Raw genomic sequence first — 13,495 nt, forward strand, 5'->3', positions numbered from 1 at the left:
AACCTCACTCGGTTTCCCTCCCTCGCAGCCCACTGCTCACCTTCCCTCCCCCCCCGCCTCCAAATCCATCCACACCTCGGGCCGCGCCGTCGGTCCGTACCGATCCCTCAAGTCCTTGGAGGAAGACCTGCAGGCATTTCAACGCTTTCGCGCCGAATTGGCCTCAGCCCCGTCCTCGTCCCTGACCTCACTCAGCTCCTCCTCCTCCTCCCACTCCTCCGCCATCGCGGCCGGCGCACTTCCAGGGTGCGCGTCGCCTTCGACGGCGCTTCCTGTGGCTAGGGGGGGGGAGGAAGGAGGAGGAGAAGGGGGGGGAAGGGGCACGGGCTGTGGGGGGCGTCGGGGCATGTGAGACGGGTTTAGGGGGAAGGATAAGGGGCAGAGTGTAGGCGCTGTGGAAGTGTGTGGAGAAAGCGGGGAAAAACGACACTCTCGCCGCCTCGGAGACTCGTCGCGCGTGTATATAGATAGGTAGCGACACGTGTACAGAGGAAGAAGGGACAGAGGAAGGAGGGACAAAAGATTCGCGGTCGAACGGACGGCTTGCGTCTCGTATTGATCCGTGCGCTGCAATTTAAAGCTTGTCGAAGGTGGTTGTACAGCGCGCGTCTGGCAGCCTAGAGGCGGTGCCCGCCTAAAGCCGCAAATGTGTGTACGCAAGGAAGGAGTTTAGGCGCTTGGAACCTGATATGGGACGGTTGCGTATGTTTGGTAGTGGTTTTAAATGTATGCTCACGCAGTAGAGGAGGCTGATACACCTTTGTCGTCATCGAAAGATGGACAAGGTTGCCGCTGAAGCGGTGAGAATCTCATAACGAGGAATTGAAAAACGATAACTTTGGCTTTACACCGATTGTGAGAACACAGAATTGTGTGTTTCAATAAAGTCTATCGATAGAAAGTAGTGTCACATCCATGTAACCGGCTTATTGATCATACTTTTTTGTTCACTCCCTGACCTTGCTTTGTCCTTCGCCTTGGCGCTACAGAGGTATCGCAGGTACTCACTTTCTTTTACTGGAGTTCAATTTCAGTTCGTAGCGCAAGATCCTTTCCCATGCACCCTTTTCCGTTCCTTTGCTGCTCTAGATATGGACCACGCCGTCGCCACGCGTAGAAATGCCTCCATTTTTAATGCTTTTCGACCCTTCGCTCGTGTCCTACCAAGCCCCATCCGTACCCATCGAAAACCACCACCAAATACCCACCATAGCCATACAATTCTAGTGCGTGAGTATCATGGAACAATTAATGCGCTTCCCTCTGCGCATGGAAGGCAAGCGACACTTGTTTCCTTCGCTCCTATTTTCCACGCTGGCGGAAAGAGGGGGGGGAGGTTAAAGACGACGTAAGCCGGAAAAAGATATGTTTGAAATTTTGGTTTCGGAACAGTGGAAGTGTTGCCATCATTTCTGTTCCTGATTTCTGCCAAGATGCATGCGTTGCTTTCGCTGGACAATCACTCACGTTTGGTTCACGTTGTGCGTTGCGTCGATTGATACCTCCGTTTCATGACATCTTGGGGGCAAATTTCTCGTTTGCTTCTCGCCCAGACAAGGGAAGGGTCGAGTTGAACCTCTTTCCCTGGCTGGTCACTTGTTGTCTTGTTCAGAATATTCTACTTCGTGACCGGTCACATGGATCAAATCACACTCATGCTGGAAAACCATGCTGTTAGCCATATATAACGCGACCTTGTACCCATTTTTGGCGTATATGGTTATATTTGGTGTGTGTGTCCTTGTCGACCGACGCGAATCGTACGCTTGGCTCCTGCACCTCCTTCGAAGCAAGGGTGCACATCCTTTTCTGAGCCCACTATTGAATGGACTTTTCTGTTTTTTCTGTTTCTTATCTTTATCTTCTTGGTTTTGCGTAAGGAATGCTTTGTGCTGATGGTGGCGTCTTTTGATCGCGATGCGCAAATTTTGGTCTCATTACTGTTACTATCCGACCGTACAGATTATCACCGAGCGCTTTCTGGATGAAGTGCGTATTTTCGACTTCCACCTTCCTTTTAAGCTGCACACTCCTTGTCGTATCTCCTCGCTTCAATGATGCTTCCCTCCGTGGTGAGATGTCCCCGAGGGAGCTTGCGACGGTCGTGGACCTCCCCAGTATATCGGTCAATGTGAACGAGGATGGAGGCGTCTCGGTGTCGACGCCCTGGGGTTCAGTGAATACGGATGGAAACGGTACCAGCGTTCATGGTTTCACTCCCACGAGCATTGGCAACGTGACGTGTGCGAATTTGGGTCCTTGGGATACGGCCGCGGAACCGACGTGCGAGACAGCCTTGCCAGCTTTCTACGAGTCGACCACCACCTTCGCCGGGACTTCGAAACCGAAAATCCGGAAAATTACTATGGACACATTCTGCACCACACCCTGCGGCGACACCTGGACCCGGGCCGTTTTTGCCCACAGCTTGCGGTGTTCCCCTGGCGTAGGAGGGAACGGCTCGGCGGCCGGAGGAGTGGTTGTCGACGTACCGGGAGCCGCGGTATCCACAGGACCGGGCGGAAGTGTGGATGTACAGGCCCCTGGTACGACCGTGACAAGAGATCCGGGCACGGGCGCCGTCCAGGTGGAGTTCCCGGGGGGAAGGGTGCACGCGGGGAATGGGAGCGTTGCGGTTGCGTCGGCGGCCTCCCCCGCCCAGACAGCACGCACGCCGGCCGCCACGACCTCAGGAGGGCCCACCTTCCCCGTGGATTACCCGGGCCTGCGCCTGGGTTGCATCAAGGACCCCAAGGACGAGGAGTTTTGCGCGGTGAAACGGGCGGCAGTGCCGGGGGTAGGGGGAGACGCGGAGGACGGAGGCCCTGCTTGCGATTTTTATCTCTCCTGCTGCTACGCCCAGTATGTGCAAACCTTTGGCAGCGTGCCAACTGAATTTGTGGAGGAGGTAGAGGCGGCTTGCCCGGGTTCGACGGCGTTTTTGCAAGGCAGTGTCTGTACGGCGTAGGAGGGGGGAGTAAAGCGGGAATAAGGATACTTTGGGGGGTACGGATGCTTCAGGTAGTATGGTCTTAAGGGAGGCAACGGGGTGCTGTGGCCTACCGAGCACTAGAGGAAGGGACGACGGGACTTGAAAGTAAGAAAATAAGGGCGGACGATAGAAAATATGCGTCGTGTCGATATTGCGTGTCGATACCGCCTAAGAGTGGAGACTACAGGCACGGGGCGTGGGGCGGGAGACACGGAAGACAGTGGACCGAAAGACCGGTGACAGGGAAAAATAGGGAAAGAATAGTGTCGCATGATGGAGGCAGGAAGCGTCAGCAATCAAAAAAATGTCACGTATCCACATGCTGCGCCGTGTGAACCTGGTCTCTTTGTGCTGTCCAAACGCTTCCAACGGCGGACAGCTTGCAAATCTCAAATGCTTCCACCGATGGACAGCTTGAAAGATGTCCCTATCGTCATGCAGACTTTGTCGTCAATGACAAGTGGAGATCAAGGTGTGCATAAGGAGAAGTTTGGGAGTCTAGAGGCCCAGACACTGGATGAGTGAAGACGATGGTGACACCAGCTGATTTTGTGCACATTTTTAAATCTTGAAAGAAACATTTTGATGGGAGACAACTGGCAAAGAGGCTTCTTTATCCCCTGTCCTCGTCCGAAAATTGACAGGGGTCTTTTTTCATGCGTGGTCACTGTACCCCCTCCCCACTGTGTCTCTACTTATACACGCCCATGACCGTCGAAGAGACTCACGAGACCAAGTTTACCCGCCAAAGAGGAGTTCAATGACGACTGTGACGATGTTGAGGGCGATCAGGGGCACTGGGAGGCAATGTACCGGAGTAGGATATAAAAGGTTGGTGAGGCCACAAGATTATGTGACCATCTTGCCTTAAAGCTAGGCCCTTCTCATCGAAACTACACAAGCTGCGTACCTTTCAGATATTGGACGGCATTCAGCAGACCAACCACTTGGTTTCTAATGGACGTGGTGTCGGCTACCTCGGCCACGTCCAAGCCATCTAGGAATAGGGAAAGGGAATGGCAAGAAATACAAATAAACGGGAAAATAAATGGGTACGAACGCAGAAAGGACCCATGAGAAGAAGTGCTTTTGATCATAGCTAGACTATCATGAGTGATGTGACCCAGTTCAGTTGTATGTGATCAGATCTTAGCACTTGCGAAAAAGTCAAAAAAAACTCTAGTGGTTCCGAAGAGGCCCTTCGTGCATGCATCTGCCACACTCACATTTCCGCAAAAAGCGCTTTCGATGCAAAACAGCCACCCCATTCGTAAAGAGTAAGCCTGATTTATAAAGGCTCCAAATTGTAAAGGCCATCAGCCGTGGAGGCGCGTCTGTCCAGAAGTCGGGGCGTAGAGTAGTATATAAGGAGGTCGAGAGGAAGCAAGGCCAAAACGAATCCAAGGACAGCAATCCTTTGTCTCAAAAAAACTTGTGGCCGGAGCACGTCAAAGACAATGCCAGTTGGTTTCCTGCCGTGTGTGGGTGTAAGGTGTGGGCACGTGAGACATGCTTATGAGGAATATTATCGCTCGATGCCAGAAAGCGACGCAGGCGTTGCTCCCTCCGCGCCTGGTTCCTTCCATCGGGAGTCGGCCAATCCACACTCATAAAGACGACCTAGACGTCAAATGATTCACCATGACTACTACACAAAGCGCATAGGGTGCAGTGTTGTTCATAATGGAGGAATAACCAGGTTTCTATGCACGTTTGTGTCATACATACATGCAAAGCGTTCTCACCACCCAGTCAACCTTGCCTCCCCACCCCATGTAGTAGACAAAGACACTTACTTGTTCAGCACTCCAAGTCAGCCTAATGACCTACGCCATGCAATACGACGAGCTCTCTGTGGCCCTTGGGTATGCTCTTTTCGGCACCGCTGGTGCTCCAGCCGGCAAGGCAGCTCCTGCTGCGAGTAAGTGTTGCCGAAGGGCGAAAATCACGGGGTGGGAGAGATGTGTGAGGCTCCGGAAACGCAACCACAAAGCTTTCGTCATGCAGTGTCTGCTACGTAATTGGGCAAAAACATGTCAGGAATGTTCGGGTCTGCCATGAAGGGCCACGACAACAATTGACGGCTGACAAATCACGGGCATTTTTCTTTCACACTTCTCATCTCTCCCACGCCATTCCTACACACGATTCCTGCATTGTGTAACGTCAATATGTCATTAGAGTCCACAAAAAAACCAGCTGCGGTAAGTTTATCGGATAGTATACGTTGTGTGAATAATGAATGGCAGACTTCGTCATGCCGTCGTAGGTTCCCCCCGTTGGCCATCTTGTTCTCTTTCGTCTGCCCCCCCCTTGTCGTAGGTGCCCTTAGTGGCCGAGCCTCTTTTCGTCTCACATCTCATTTTCCATCGTTTTTGTCTTGTTTCGGAACGTACCACGCACGACAGGAGGACGATGACATGGATCTCTTCGGGGACGATGAGGTATGGTTTGTTATAACGGGAACACTTCTGTCCCCCTTTCATGGCCTCCCGCAGGATTCTGTCATCTGTAAAATGATGTCTCCTCAATAGTGGTCTGTGCGTGTGACTTCGCCGTTGGGAAGATGCCAGGAGATTTTGGGGGGTACAGCAGTAGACTTTCGTGTGCTCAATTCCTGCCTCCCCGGTGGCGTCTCTTTCTTTTCTTTTCCCAGTTGAGACCAGCATATCCATCCTGTACAATGTCGCTATTCTGCTCTGATCGTCTGCGTCCACGCGCCTTTCTCCTCCTATCTTCACCGGCGTGGCGGCCCCTCTCTCATCCTGTCAACCCCACCTGTTATCTCCCTCCCCTCTTCCAACCCTACTTGCCTGCTAACCCCGATCCCCCCTTTTTTGGTTCTTTTCCTAACAGGATGAGACCCCCAAGGCAACGATGTCGCGCGCCGAGCAGGTGGCGGCCATGAAGGCAGAGAAGGAGGCCAAGGAGAAAGCGAACAAGAAACGGGATCGGTCCCAGATCGTTTTGGAGGTAAAACCCACGGACACAGACGTGGACCTGGATGCGCTATACAAGACCATCAAGAAGGAGGTCTGCCCCCCCGGCTTGACCTGGGGGGAGGGTTACAACAAGGCGCCCGTCGCCTTTGGAATTTTCAAGTTGATCATCTCCCTTGTCGTCTTCGACGACGAAGTCTCTATCGATGACGTGGTGGACAAAATCGAGGCCATGGAGGACAGTGTGCAGTCCGTGGACATCAACTCTTTTAACAAACTCTAAAACCGGAAGCGGTGTAGAATGATGGGTGATGGTGCCAGCGACTTCTTTTTAATGGTGGGGGAAACTCATTATCTCGGAGCCGAGGGCAGCGCCACGCGTTTGGGAGAGAGTGTCTGCAATAGGATGAGAACCTTTTGCTTGTCTCGTCACAAGAAGAAGGAAACGCCATTTGAATCAAGTTGCTTGTTTTGGAGGGCGCTTTACCCACCGATATACTCGTAGAGAGGTGTTTTTTCCCCTTTTTGCAGGGCATACCCCGAGTTCTAAATAACAAAACTCGGATGAATTAAGAATCCTTGAAGTGCTTGTTCAAAGCAGCAATTTGAAACTATGCCCAATTATCATGTGCATGGATATCTTATGGTACTTATTTCCTGAACACTATTTTATCTGAGCCTGTTTGGCAGCGTAGGCGGGCGACTCGAAAGACAGATTTCAAATCAAATTCTTTGCAACAACAAAAACTCTTCCTTTAAATGTTGTGCATGCCAATATGGAAACCATCCATATATTTTTTCCCCCTCCTTGTGCGCTGGTACCACACATGATAAGCGTAGCAACGCATTTCGGCGGGTTTTTGAAAGTTGTTCGTTACTTCGCTAGCGATGCAATTGAGATGCCCTTACTCCAAGCTCCAAGCTATGCGTGGAAATGGCTCTAAACTTCTTTGGAAAATAAAAACGGGACCGTTTTATGTGACGATGCCGTGACTCCTCTCGGTTTGTTCCCTTTTTCGCGCTTGTGGCAACGGCCGGGGCTTTTGTCAGCAGCCAGGAGGTTTCGTGTCCGTACATCCCGTTCTGTCCGTATAACGCTTCAATCACACATGGCATTGACGGGTCGAATGTTCGAATCCGACAAATCTATGTTTCGATTGCCTTTGTGCATGAGGCGTTGTCACTGTCCACGGTCATTATTGAATCTAGTGAAACGCGTTACTACCCATCACCCCTCCTCATGTCAGTTATGTAAAAATTCCGTCTCTATGTCAACAGAATGCCGCCATTACGCCGCTTTTGGCAACCCACACTACCATTGCTGTACCTATTATTCGGGAAAGTCGCAGCCCTTCCCGCAGAGACGCATCCATTTCCCGCCAATCTTCGCCGTGAAGTCTCGGCCTCCGGGGAGGACTCACTTCGCACGCATTTTGAAGACTCTATCCCGCGTGCTCTGCTTGGAATTAATTACGGTGTTGGTTTAGCCAAGAATCCCTTACCTTTCGGTCAAGCATTTGCGCTGCTGCGCGATATAGGTGTGAATAAACTCAAGCTTTTTGACCACGACATGGCGACGCTAGAGGTCATATCCTCAACGATCCCGAATGCCGCTGTCACAATCGGTTTTTCGACGGAGGAGATGCTGTCCCTCGCTGACCATCCCTCCCTTGCCTTTGAAGCCCTCCAACCCCTGCAAGTGTACGACTCTCTCATTCAATATATCGCTCTGGCCAGCGAACCCAACGAAAGTCTACCTCCCTCCACCCTATCTCGCGCTCTCCCACGTGCCTTGACGCAGGTCAACAGCGCCTTGGACAACCTCGATATGCGTGCCAAAGTGACTGTGCCCTTCACCATGGCGCTTCTGCACCCTCTGCATACCCCCGCCCTTTTCCTTGAAGCTTGGAACGAAACCCTTTCCCTCATCCTCCCCATCTTCCACGAGAGAAAGGCTCCTTTCATGATGAATATTCACCCGTACCCCGCTTACGTGGAGGCTCTCGCCGAGCCTGGTTCTGACCCAAGCGCAGGAGAAGGCATTCCCTTGGCCTACGCCTTGGGCTCTGCAGGGGAGCTCCGAAATGGGAGCTGGTTGGAGGCAGAGTACAAGCGGGTCCGGGAGGCTCTGACCGGATGGGGGTATCCTAGCATGCGGGTTGTGATCGGGGAGACGGGGTGGCCGACGGCTGGGGGCGAGGCGGCAACAGTGGAGAATGCATGCACGTACGTGAACGGGCTGGTCTCATGGGTAGGTCTGGGGGTGGAAGAGGGGGAGGCGGGGAGGGAAGTGTACGTGTTCGAGGCTTTCGACGAGGAATTGAAGCCAGCGGAAGGCATCGAGCCGCACTGGGGTTTAATGACGGAGAGGGGGGTGTCCAAATTTAGGGTGCAATGGCAAGGCCAGGGTGAAAGGTCATCACTTTAATCGGGACCCGAAACGGGCCTCTGAGGATGGGGGGGGATGGAAGACATGGCAGCATTTGCCGGTGTCAGAATGTAAAAGCACAACTGTGTCAACGGCATTCAATCTTTAGAAACTTGTACATACATTGGGGTGGAACGCTTCGCTCGTTGAGGGACAATGGGAGGTGGGGGATGACGATATGAAAAGAAAGATAATACCCGGAGAATCACTGATCACAGATCCTCGTCTCACAAGTTTTTCCAGAAACTCAGCTATGTTTTAAAGTATTTTACATACCAGTTGCGTGGACAGCAGTATTCTACAGGTCAGGCCCCTTCCTCGCCCACGCTCGTCCTCCGGCTTCTCAATTTTTTCCGAACGACCGACAAAGTCCGCGGTCGTACGGCTTGGCATGTCCTCCACCGTCAGCCCCCTCCACTCCTTGCTCCTTCTTCAGAGCCCCCTTTCGGCTTCAATCGCCACCCTTGCATTTTCTGGTAGCATGTCTCCACAAATGCGTACGCCCGGGCAGGCATTGTTCCAGCCAAAAGATGCTCCTTGGCTTCCCGATACGCGTCGTCCACCGTGGTCCAATCCTTTCGGCTGGCCGCCGCGCCCATCAAAGCCGTGTAAAGGTGGCTGGAGCGAGCGGTAAGGGGCACCCATGCCGCTATGTCCTCGAGCACCTGGCGGTACAGCAGCTGGTCTCGATCTTCGTAATTCATATTGCCCTCCCCAACCCCGCTTCCTTCCTCGTTCTTTTCCTTCCCCCCCTTCCCCTCACGGCCCGCTTGCTGCACCCACCGGAGCAAGGCCGTCATCGTGTACACGTCTGGGCGATCTTTTTGGCCCATATCGGGCTCCCCGGGCGTGGATGATGGGGATGGGAGGCAATGGGTACGCAAAGCATCATACACGGCTCGGACGCGGCGTCGTTCCCTCTCGGAGACCCGCCGAGTCCGGGACGCGCGTCGGACATAGGCGTGGAGCAAAGTGTTGTAGGAAAGGAGGGTGGGGAGGAGGCCGTGCTGGAGGACTTGACCGAGGACCCGCTCGGCCCCCAGGGTGTCCCCTTGCTTGGCGTGCAAGTGGAGGAGGAGGTTGAAGGCGGGCAGGGAGGGGGCGGGGGCAGGGGAGGGCATCCGTTGGATGACCGCCCTGGCCGTCACGTCGTCGTTGGTCAAAACACAGGCCCGGAGTACCTTCAGGTAAGGCTCTTCCTCGGTGAGGAGGGAGGGACGGAGGGCTTCTTGTCGGGCGAGGAGCTCGGCGAAAAGGCGTTGGACGTCGGGGGGGGGGGGGCGAGGACCTTGAGGGGGGGGTCTGGTGGGAGGGTGCGTGCAGAGGGGGACAAAGGAGATGACGCCTGGAGCGGAGAGGACGGAGCGGCGACTCGGCGTGCGGAGGCAGTAGCGGTGGAAGGAGGGGAGGAAGGGAGGGAGGGGGGGAGGGGGCGAGTTGGACGGGCGATGGTTGCCTCCCTGTGTGAAGGTTCGAGGGACGCGGCGCGTGCTTCAAGGCCGCAGCCAGACGTCGCAGCAGGGCCTCCGGAGACCCTCCGCTTCCCTCTGTCCCTACATCCCTGTCCATGGCAACCCCCTCTTTCCCGCCATAATTCCGCCGCCCCCCGCCTGAGGACAGGGTGGGAGGAAAACCTCCCCCAGGCTTGTTCGTGATCACTGGATTCCTCGGCAGCCGCTGCTTCCTCCGATGCTGGGCGCCCTGTGCCCGCGCTGTCTCCAGCAGGGCCCGCGTCGTCTGGTCTGGTCGAAGGCCTTGGGCTTCCATTCGCTTCAAGACCTGATCGAATCCCCCTGTTCCCTCCCTCCCTCCCTCCCTCCCTCCCCTGTCCTCTTGCCCTCCCCCCTCCCTCCCCGCGCATCCCATCCTCCTCTTAACCTGGCCGCATCGGGCCCTTTGCTCCGCACATAGACACGCAGCAACGCATTGAAAATGACCAGGTCAGGCACCACCTCCCCGCCTTCCCGCCCGCCCACCTTCCCCCCCTCCACCGCCAAGAGCACCCGGCGCATGACATCCTCCGCCCCCGCCACGTCCCCCACGTTGGCGTAGGCCCGGAGGAGCATCGTGTAGGCGTGGACGTCGGGGGCCACACCGGCGGCCGCCATCCGAAAGAGGACGTCCTCGGCGCCCTCCGGGTCCCGTGAGACGGCATAGGCCTTCATCAAGGACGTGTACGCCCGGACCGACGGGACCAAGCCGCCCTCCTCCCTCATGGTCCCGAAGACCTCCTCCGCCTTGCCCACGTTGCCCCGACTGGCGTGTAAATTCAACAGCATCGAGTACGGGACGATATCCGGCAAGAGCCCCAGCGTTTTCATCCGGGCCAGCACGGCTTCGGCGCCAGGGGCATCGCGTCGAACGATGTGAGCTTGCATGTAGTGGGTGAGGGTGAGGAGGTCCAGGGGCACGTGGTCTAGCTCTAGGCGGGCGATTAGGGCACCGGCCTCTTCTACGTTGCCATTCACCGCCGCTTTGCGAAGGGATTGGAGGACGGGGGCGTGCAAAAGGCCCAGGCGCTCGAAATCAATCGAACAAGAGCGGTTGGTCGCGGTGTTGGTCGCAGGGGACGTGGAGGAAGGAGCCATTGTTTGGTGTATGGGTCCGGTTGTGAAGAAAAGTCGTCTTCTTGGTCTCCTGTTCCTTGATATCCATGTCGGGTGGTGGCCTCTTTTGCTGTCAGAAAGACGGGAAGTGCTCGACAAGGAGGAGGACAGGGAGGCAAGGGGCAGGTGATGGGGAGGAGATGAAGGAAATGGGCGGAGAAAAAGGGCAAATGCCCGGGCGGAGTCAGCAGTTATCAAGCTGCTCATAACCATTAAGAGTAAATTCAAACATATTGATGGCTTCAAACGGGACGCAGGCTGTGAATTGCCGGCCATGTGAACACGGTGCCTCAGCTTCCTGCGACCGGGATTGGACGCAGCAAAAGGGACGCGCCCCGTCCACGCTCCCGGGGAAAGCGATACAAATCCTGCAGCGCTCCAATGTAACAACACCTGTCAATGCGTGGTAGACGCGATGCGTGATTTTTGTTTGCTGGCGTCGGGCTTTCTGATGCAGGCTGGGAGTCGAAGCGAGTTCGAGGTATCGCTGTGATATCCCTGCCTTCGGTATCATGTTTCGCTGAAAAAGTCAAAAAGTCAGGGTGCCATGCGGCACTATAAGGTATGATGTAAGCTTACGAGAACTATGAAAGCACGCGAAGCTTGACGTGGTCCCTCTCTTCTACCGAGTGATTGTGTCTATTGCTTTTAATAGGCATAACTTTTCTTGGCAGCCCCTCCGCGCTACCACACGTCGCGATCCTCTCTCAGGCCCATCTCGGGTCCGACAGAGAGAAATGTGCCATTCAGACATATACCTTGAGAAAGATATCCCACCTCAGTCTTCAAACAATTAAGCCACTACATATAAAATTGTCAATGCGTTACTGGCACCTGCAATGCATTGGGCAGGGAATCATCACCCTATTTCTTCGACAAGCTTGAACCGAAAGATGATATCATTTCAGCACGATACATGTCTGGCTCGGTTTTACTTCCTGTCATGGGGGTGCGGTTACGACGTCTGCCATTGGCGTTGACGAAATCTTTTATCATACTCATAGAGGAGAGAAATGTCGGACAGTAGGTCTGACGCACTGTTGTGCCAAGGTGTAGAATGTGTAAAATTATAGAGGGAAACACACACAGCTCTGTCTTTGAATATAAATTCCTTTGGATTGAGATAAATGTTTAAGTTTGCGTCAAACGCAAAATTCTAAGCCAAATAGATCGCGAACAGCTTGCGAAAAAACCCAAAAAAATATAAAGAAACGAAGAGAAACGTCAACACTTGCTTCGAATGGTGCTTTACTTGAAGTTATCTCCCGCTTTCCAACATCGTAGATATATCCAGTTCTTAAATGTATTCCCCTACTCCGCTTTGTGCAATATGTCGGTCCGACCTTCATGCAATGCCGTCGCTGCTGTCCTTCTTAACCCCTCAGGCCCGTCTCTTCGCCGCTGACATGGCGCGAAGCATCCGTTCCTCCACTTCCCACCATCCTGAGTCTTCATACAGCCCGACCGTTAATTTCATCCTCTGAGGATACGGACGATGAGGAAGAGGACGATGAGGAGCCGACCGACGTGCTTCGACCGCTGAGCGGGCTTGCCTTCCCTGCGACGGGTGGGGAGAGCGAAGGCGGCGTGGGCATCTCCTCTCCAACCTTCCCTTCCTTGGCTCCCCGCGTATCTGGCTCTTGCTTCGCTGTCGTTCCTCTTTCGGCACTTGGACTTGACCTGTCCCTCGGATCTTCCTGGCTGCGGGCGTCACTCCTCCTCTTTTTCTTCTTCCATTTCTCCTCCTTCCGCTTCTTCTTCTTCCTGTCCTCCTCTTTCCGTAGCGCCTTCTTCTTCTTTTTCCTTGCTTTCCGCTCCTCCCGCTCCGCAGCTTCCCGTCTTCGTTTTTCTTCCTACGGGAAAACAAGAGTGGATAACGAGACACACGGCCATTCAATACGTAACCAAGCCATCTCTTCCCAGCCCACTTACCCCATCTCTCACCATTATTTCCCTTTCCACCACCCCCACCTACCTGTCCGCCGGCTCTCCCGACGTGCCTGTATTTCCCTCCTTCCCCCCTTCCGCCCCGTCCTCAAAATCGCTGTCGTTCGCCAGCATGGTCCTCAAAAGGTCGCCGCGAAGGCCGCCAAGGGCCTGTGCCTAAGAACGCAGATGAGAAAATTTTGTTTGCGATCCAGCTAATTCAATCATGCAATCCCATCTGCGCACGCATCTGTATGGCCACGCGTAGAAGCCGCACCCTATTGCCTAACCAAGCCATACACCCCTGGGGTCCTCACACACTGTATCCTCGCCCCCCCTCTCCATCCCTTTTTACTCACTTTTCGAACCTGCTCTTCGCTGAATTTGGACTTCTGCCTCTGGGCTTTCTCTCTGTCTTTTCCAACCGCGTCTCGATACCGGCAGTGACCGGCCTCCGCCTCGGCCGTGGCTTTTTTGGTGGTTTTCAACGTGTCCACATGCGGTTGGACCAGGCTCTCGTACAGACGCCTTTGCAGCTCCGATCGAGATGAGAGAAGGGCACGTTCGCGGGCTCCGTGTCTTGAGCTGACAGAGGGAAGGGAGG

The 13,495-nt window shown here is 54.4% G+C and overlaps 3 protein-coding genes across 3 annotated transcripts; 2 read left to right on the top strand and 1 right to left on the bottom strand.

Annotated features, from left to right (window-relative positions):
• Nucleotides 1–2,077: 2,077 nt before the first annotated feature.
• Nucleotides 2,078–2,968, top strand: NGA_0459000 (uncharacterized protein; the record flags this gene model as incomplete). The annotated part of the gene is made up of 1 exon (XM_005853717.1): nt 2,078–2,968. The coding sequence occupies one exon, from the start codon at nt 2,078–2,080 to the stop codon at nt 2,966–2,968; it is 891 nt and encodes a 296-aa protein (XP_005853779.1).
• Nucleotides 2,969–3,588: 620 nt separating this feature from the next.
• Nucleotides 3,589–4,473, bottom strand: NGA_0459200 (uncharacterized protein). Its single transcript, XM_005853719.1, has 3 exons — nt 4,219–4,473; nt 3,903–3,989; nt 3,589–3,789 (listed from the first exon to the last, which is right to left on the bottom strand). Exons 1-3 carry the CDS (start codon nt 4,307–4,309, stop codon nt 3,731–3,733), a joined length of 237 nt encoding a protein of 78 aa, XP_005853781.1. The 5' UTR covers nt 4,310–4,473; the 3' UTR covers nt 3,589–3,730.
• Nucleotides 4,474–4,769: 296 nt separating this feature from the next.
• Nucleotides 4,770–6,593, top strand: NGA_0459100 (ef-1 guanine nucleotide exchange domain-containing). The gene is made up of 4 exons (XM_005853718.1): nt 4,770–4,913; nt 5,192–5,196; nt 5,401–5,436; nt 5,849–6,593. The coding sequence occupies exons 1-4, from the start codon at nt 4,814–4,816 to the stop codon at nt 6,212–6,214; spliced, it is 507 nt and encodes a 168-aa protein (XP_005853780.1). The 5' UTR covers nt 4,770–4,813; the 3' UTR covers nt 6,215–6,593.
• The last annotated feature ends 6,902 nt before the right edge of the window (nt 6,594–13,495 follow it).

This window comes from Nannochloropsis gaditana (genome assembly GCF_000240725.1).
Source record: "Nannochloropsis gaditana CCMP526 unplaced genomic scaffold scaffold770, whole genome shotgun sequence".
In the NCBI taxonomy this organism is placed as follows: Eukaryota; class Eustigmatophyceae; order Eustigmatales; family Monodopsidaceae; genus Microchloropsis; species Microchloropsis gaditana.

What these genes read in the sequence shown, in the direction of transcription:
- NGA_0459100 (XM_005853718.1), top strand. Translation starts at nt 4,814, where the DNA reads ATGACCTACGCCATGCAATACGACGAGCTCTCTGTGGCCCTTGGGTAT. An exon ending in ATCTCTTCGGGGACGATGAG is followed by an intron (nt 5,437 to 5,848) that starts GTATGGTTTGTT and finishes TTTTCCTAACAG; the next exon opens with GATGAGACCCCCAAGGCAAC.
- NGA_0459200 (XM_005853719.1), bottom strand. Translation starts at nt 4,309, where the DNA reads ATGGCCTTTACAATTTGGAGCCTTTATAAATCAGGCTTACTCTTTACG. An exon ending in AAAGCGCTTTTTGCGGAAAT is followed by an intron (nt 3,990 to 4,218) that starts GTGAGTGTGGCA and finishes CCCTATTCCTAG; the next exon opens with ATGGCTTGGACGTGGCCGAG. An exon ending in TGCCGTCCAATATCTGAAAG is followed by an intron (nt 3,790 to 3,902) that starts GTACGCAGCTTG and finishes ATTGCCTCCCAG; the next exon opens with TGCCCCTGATCGCCCTCAAC.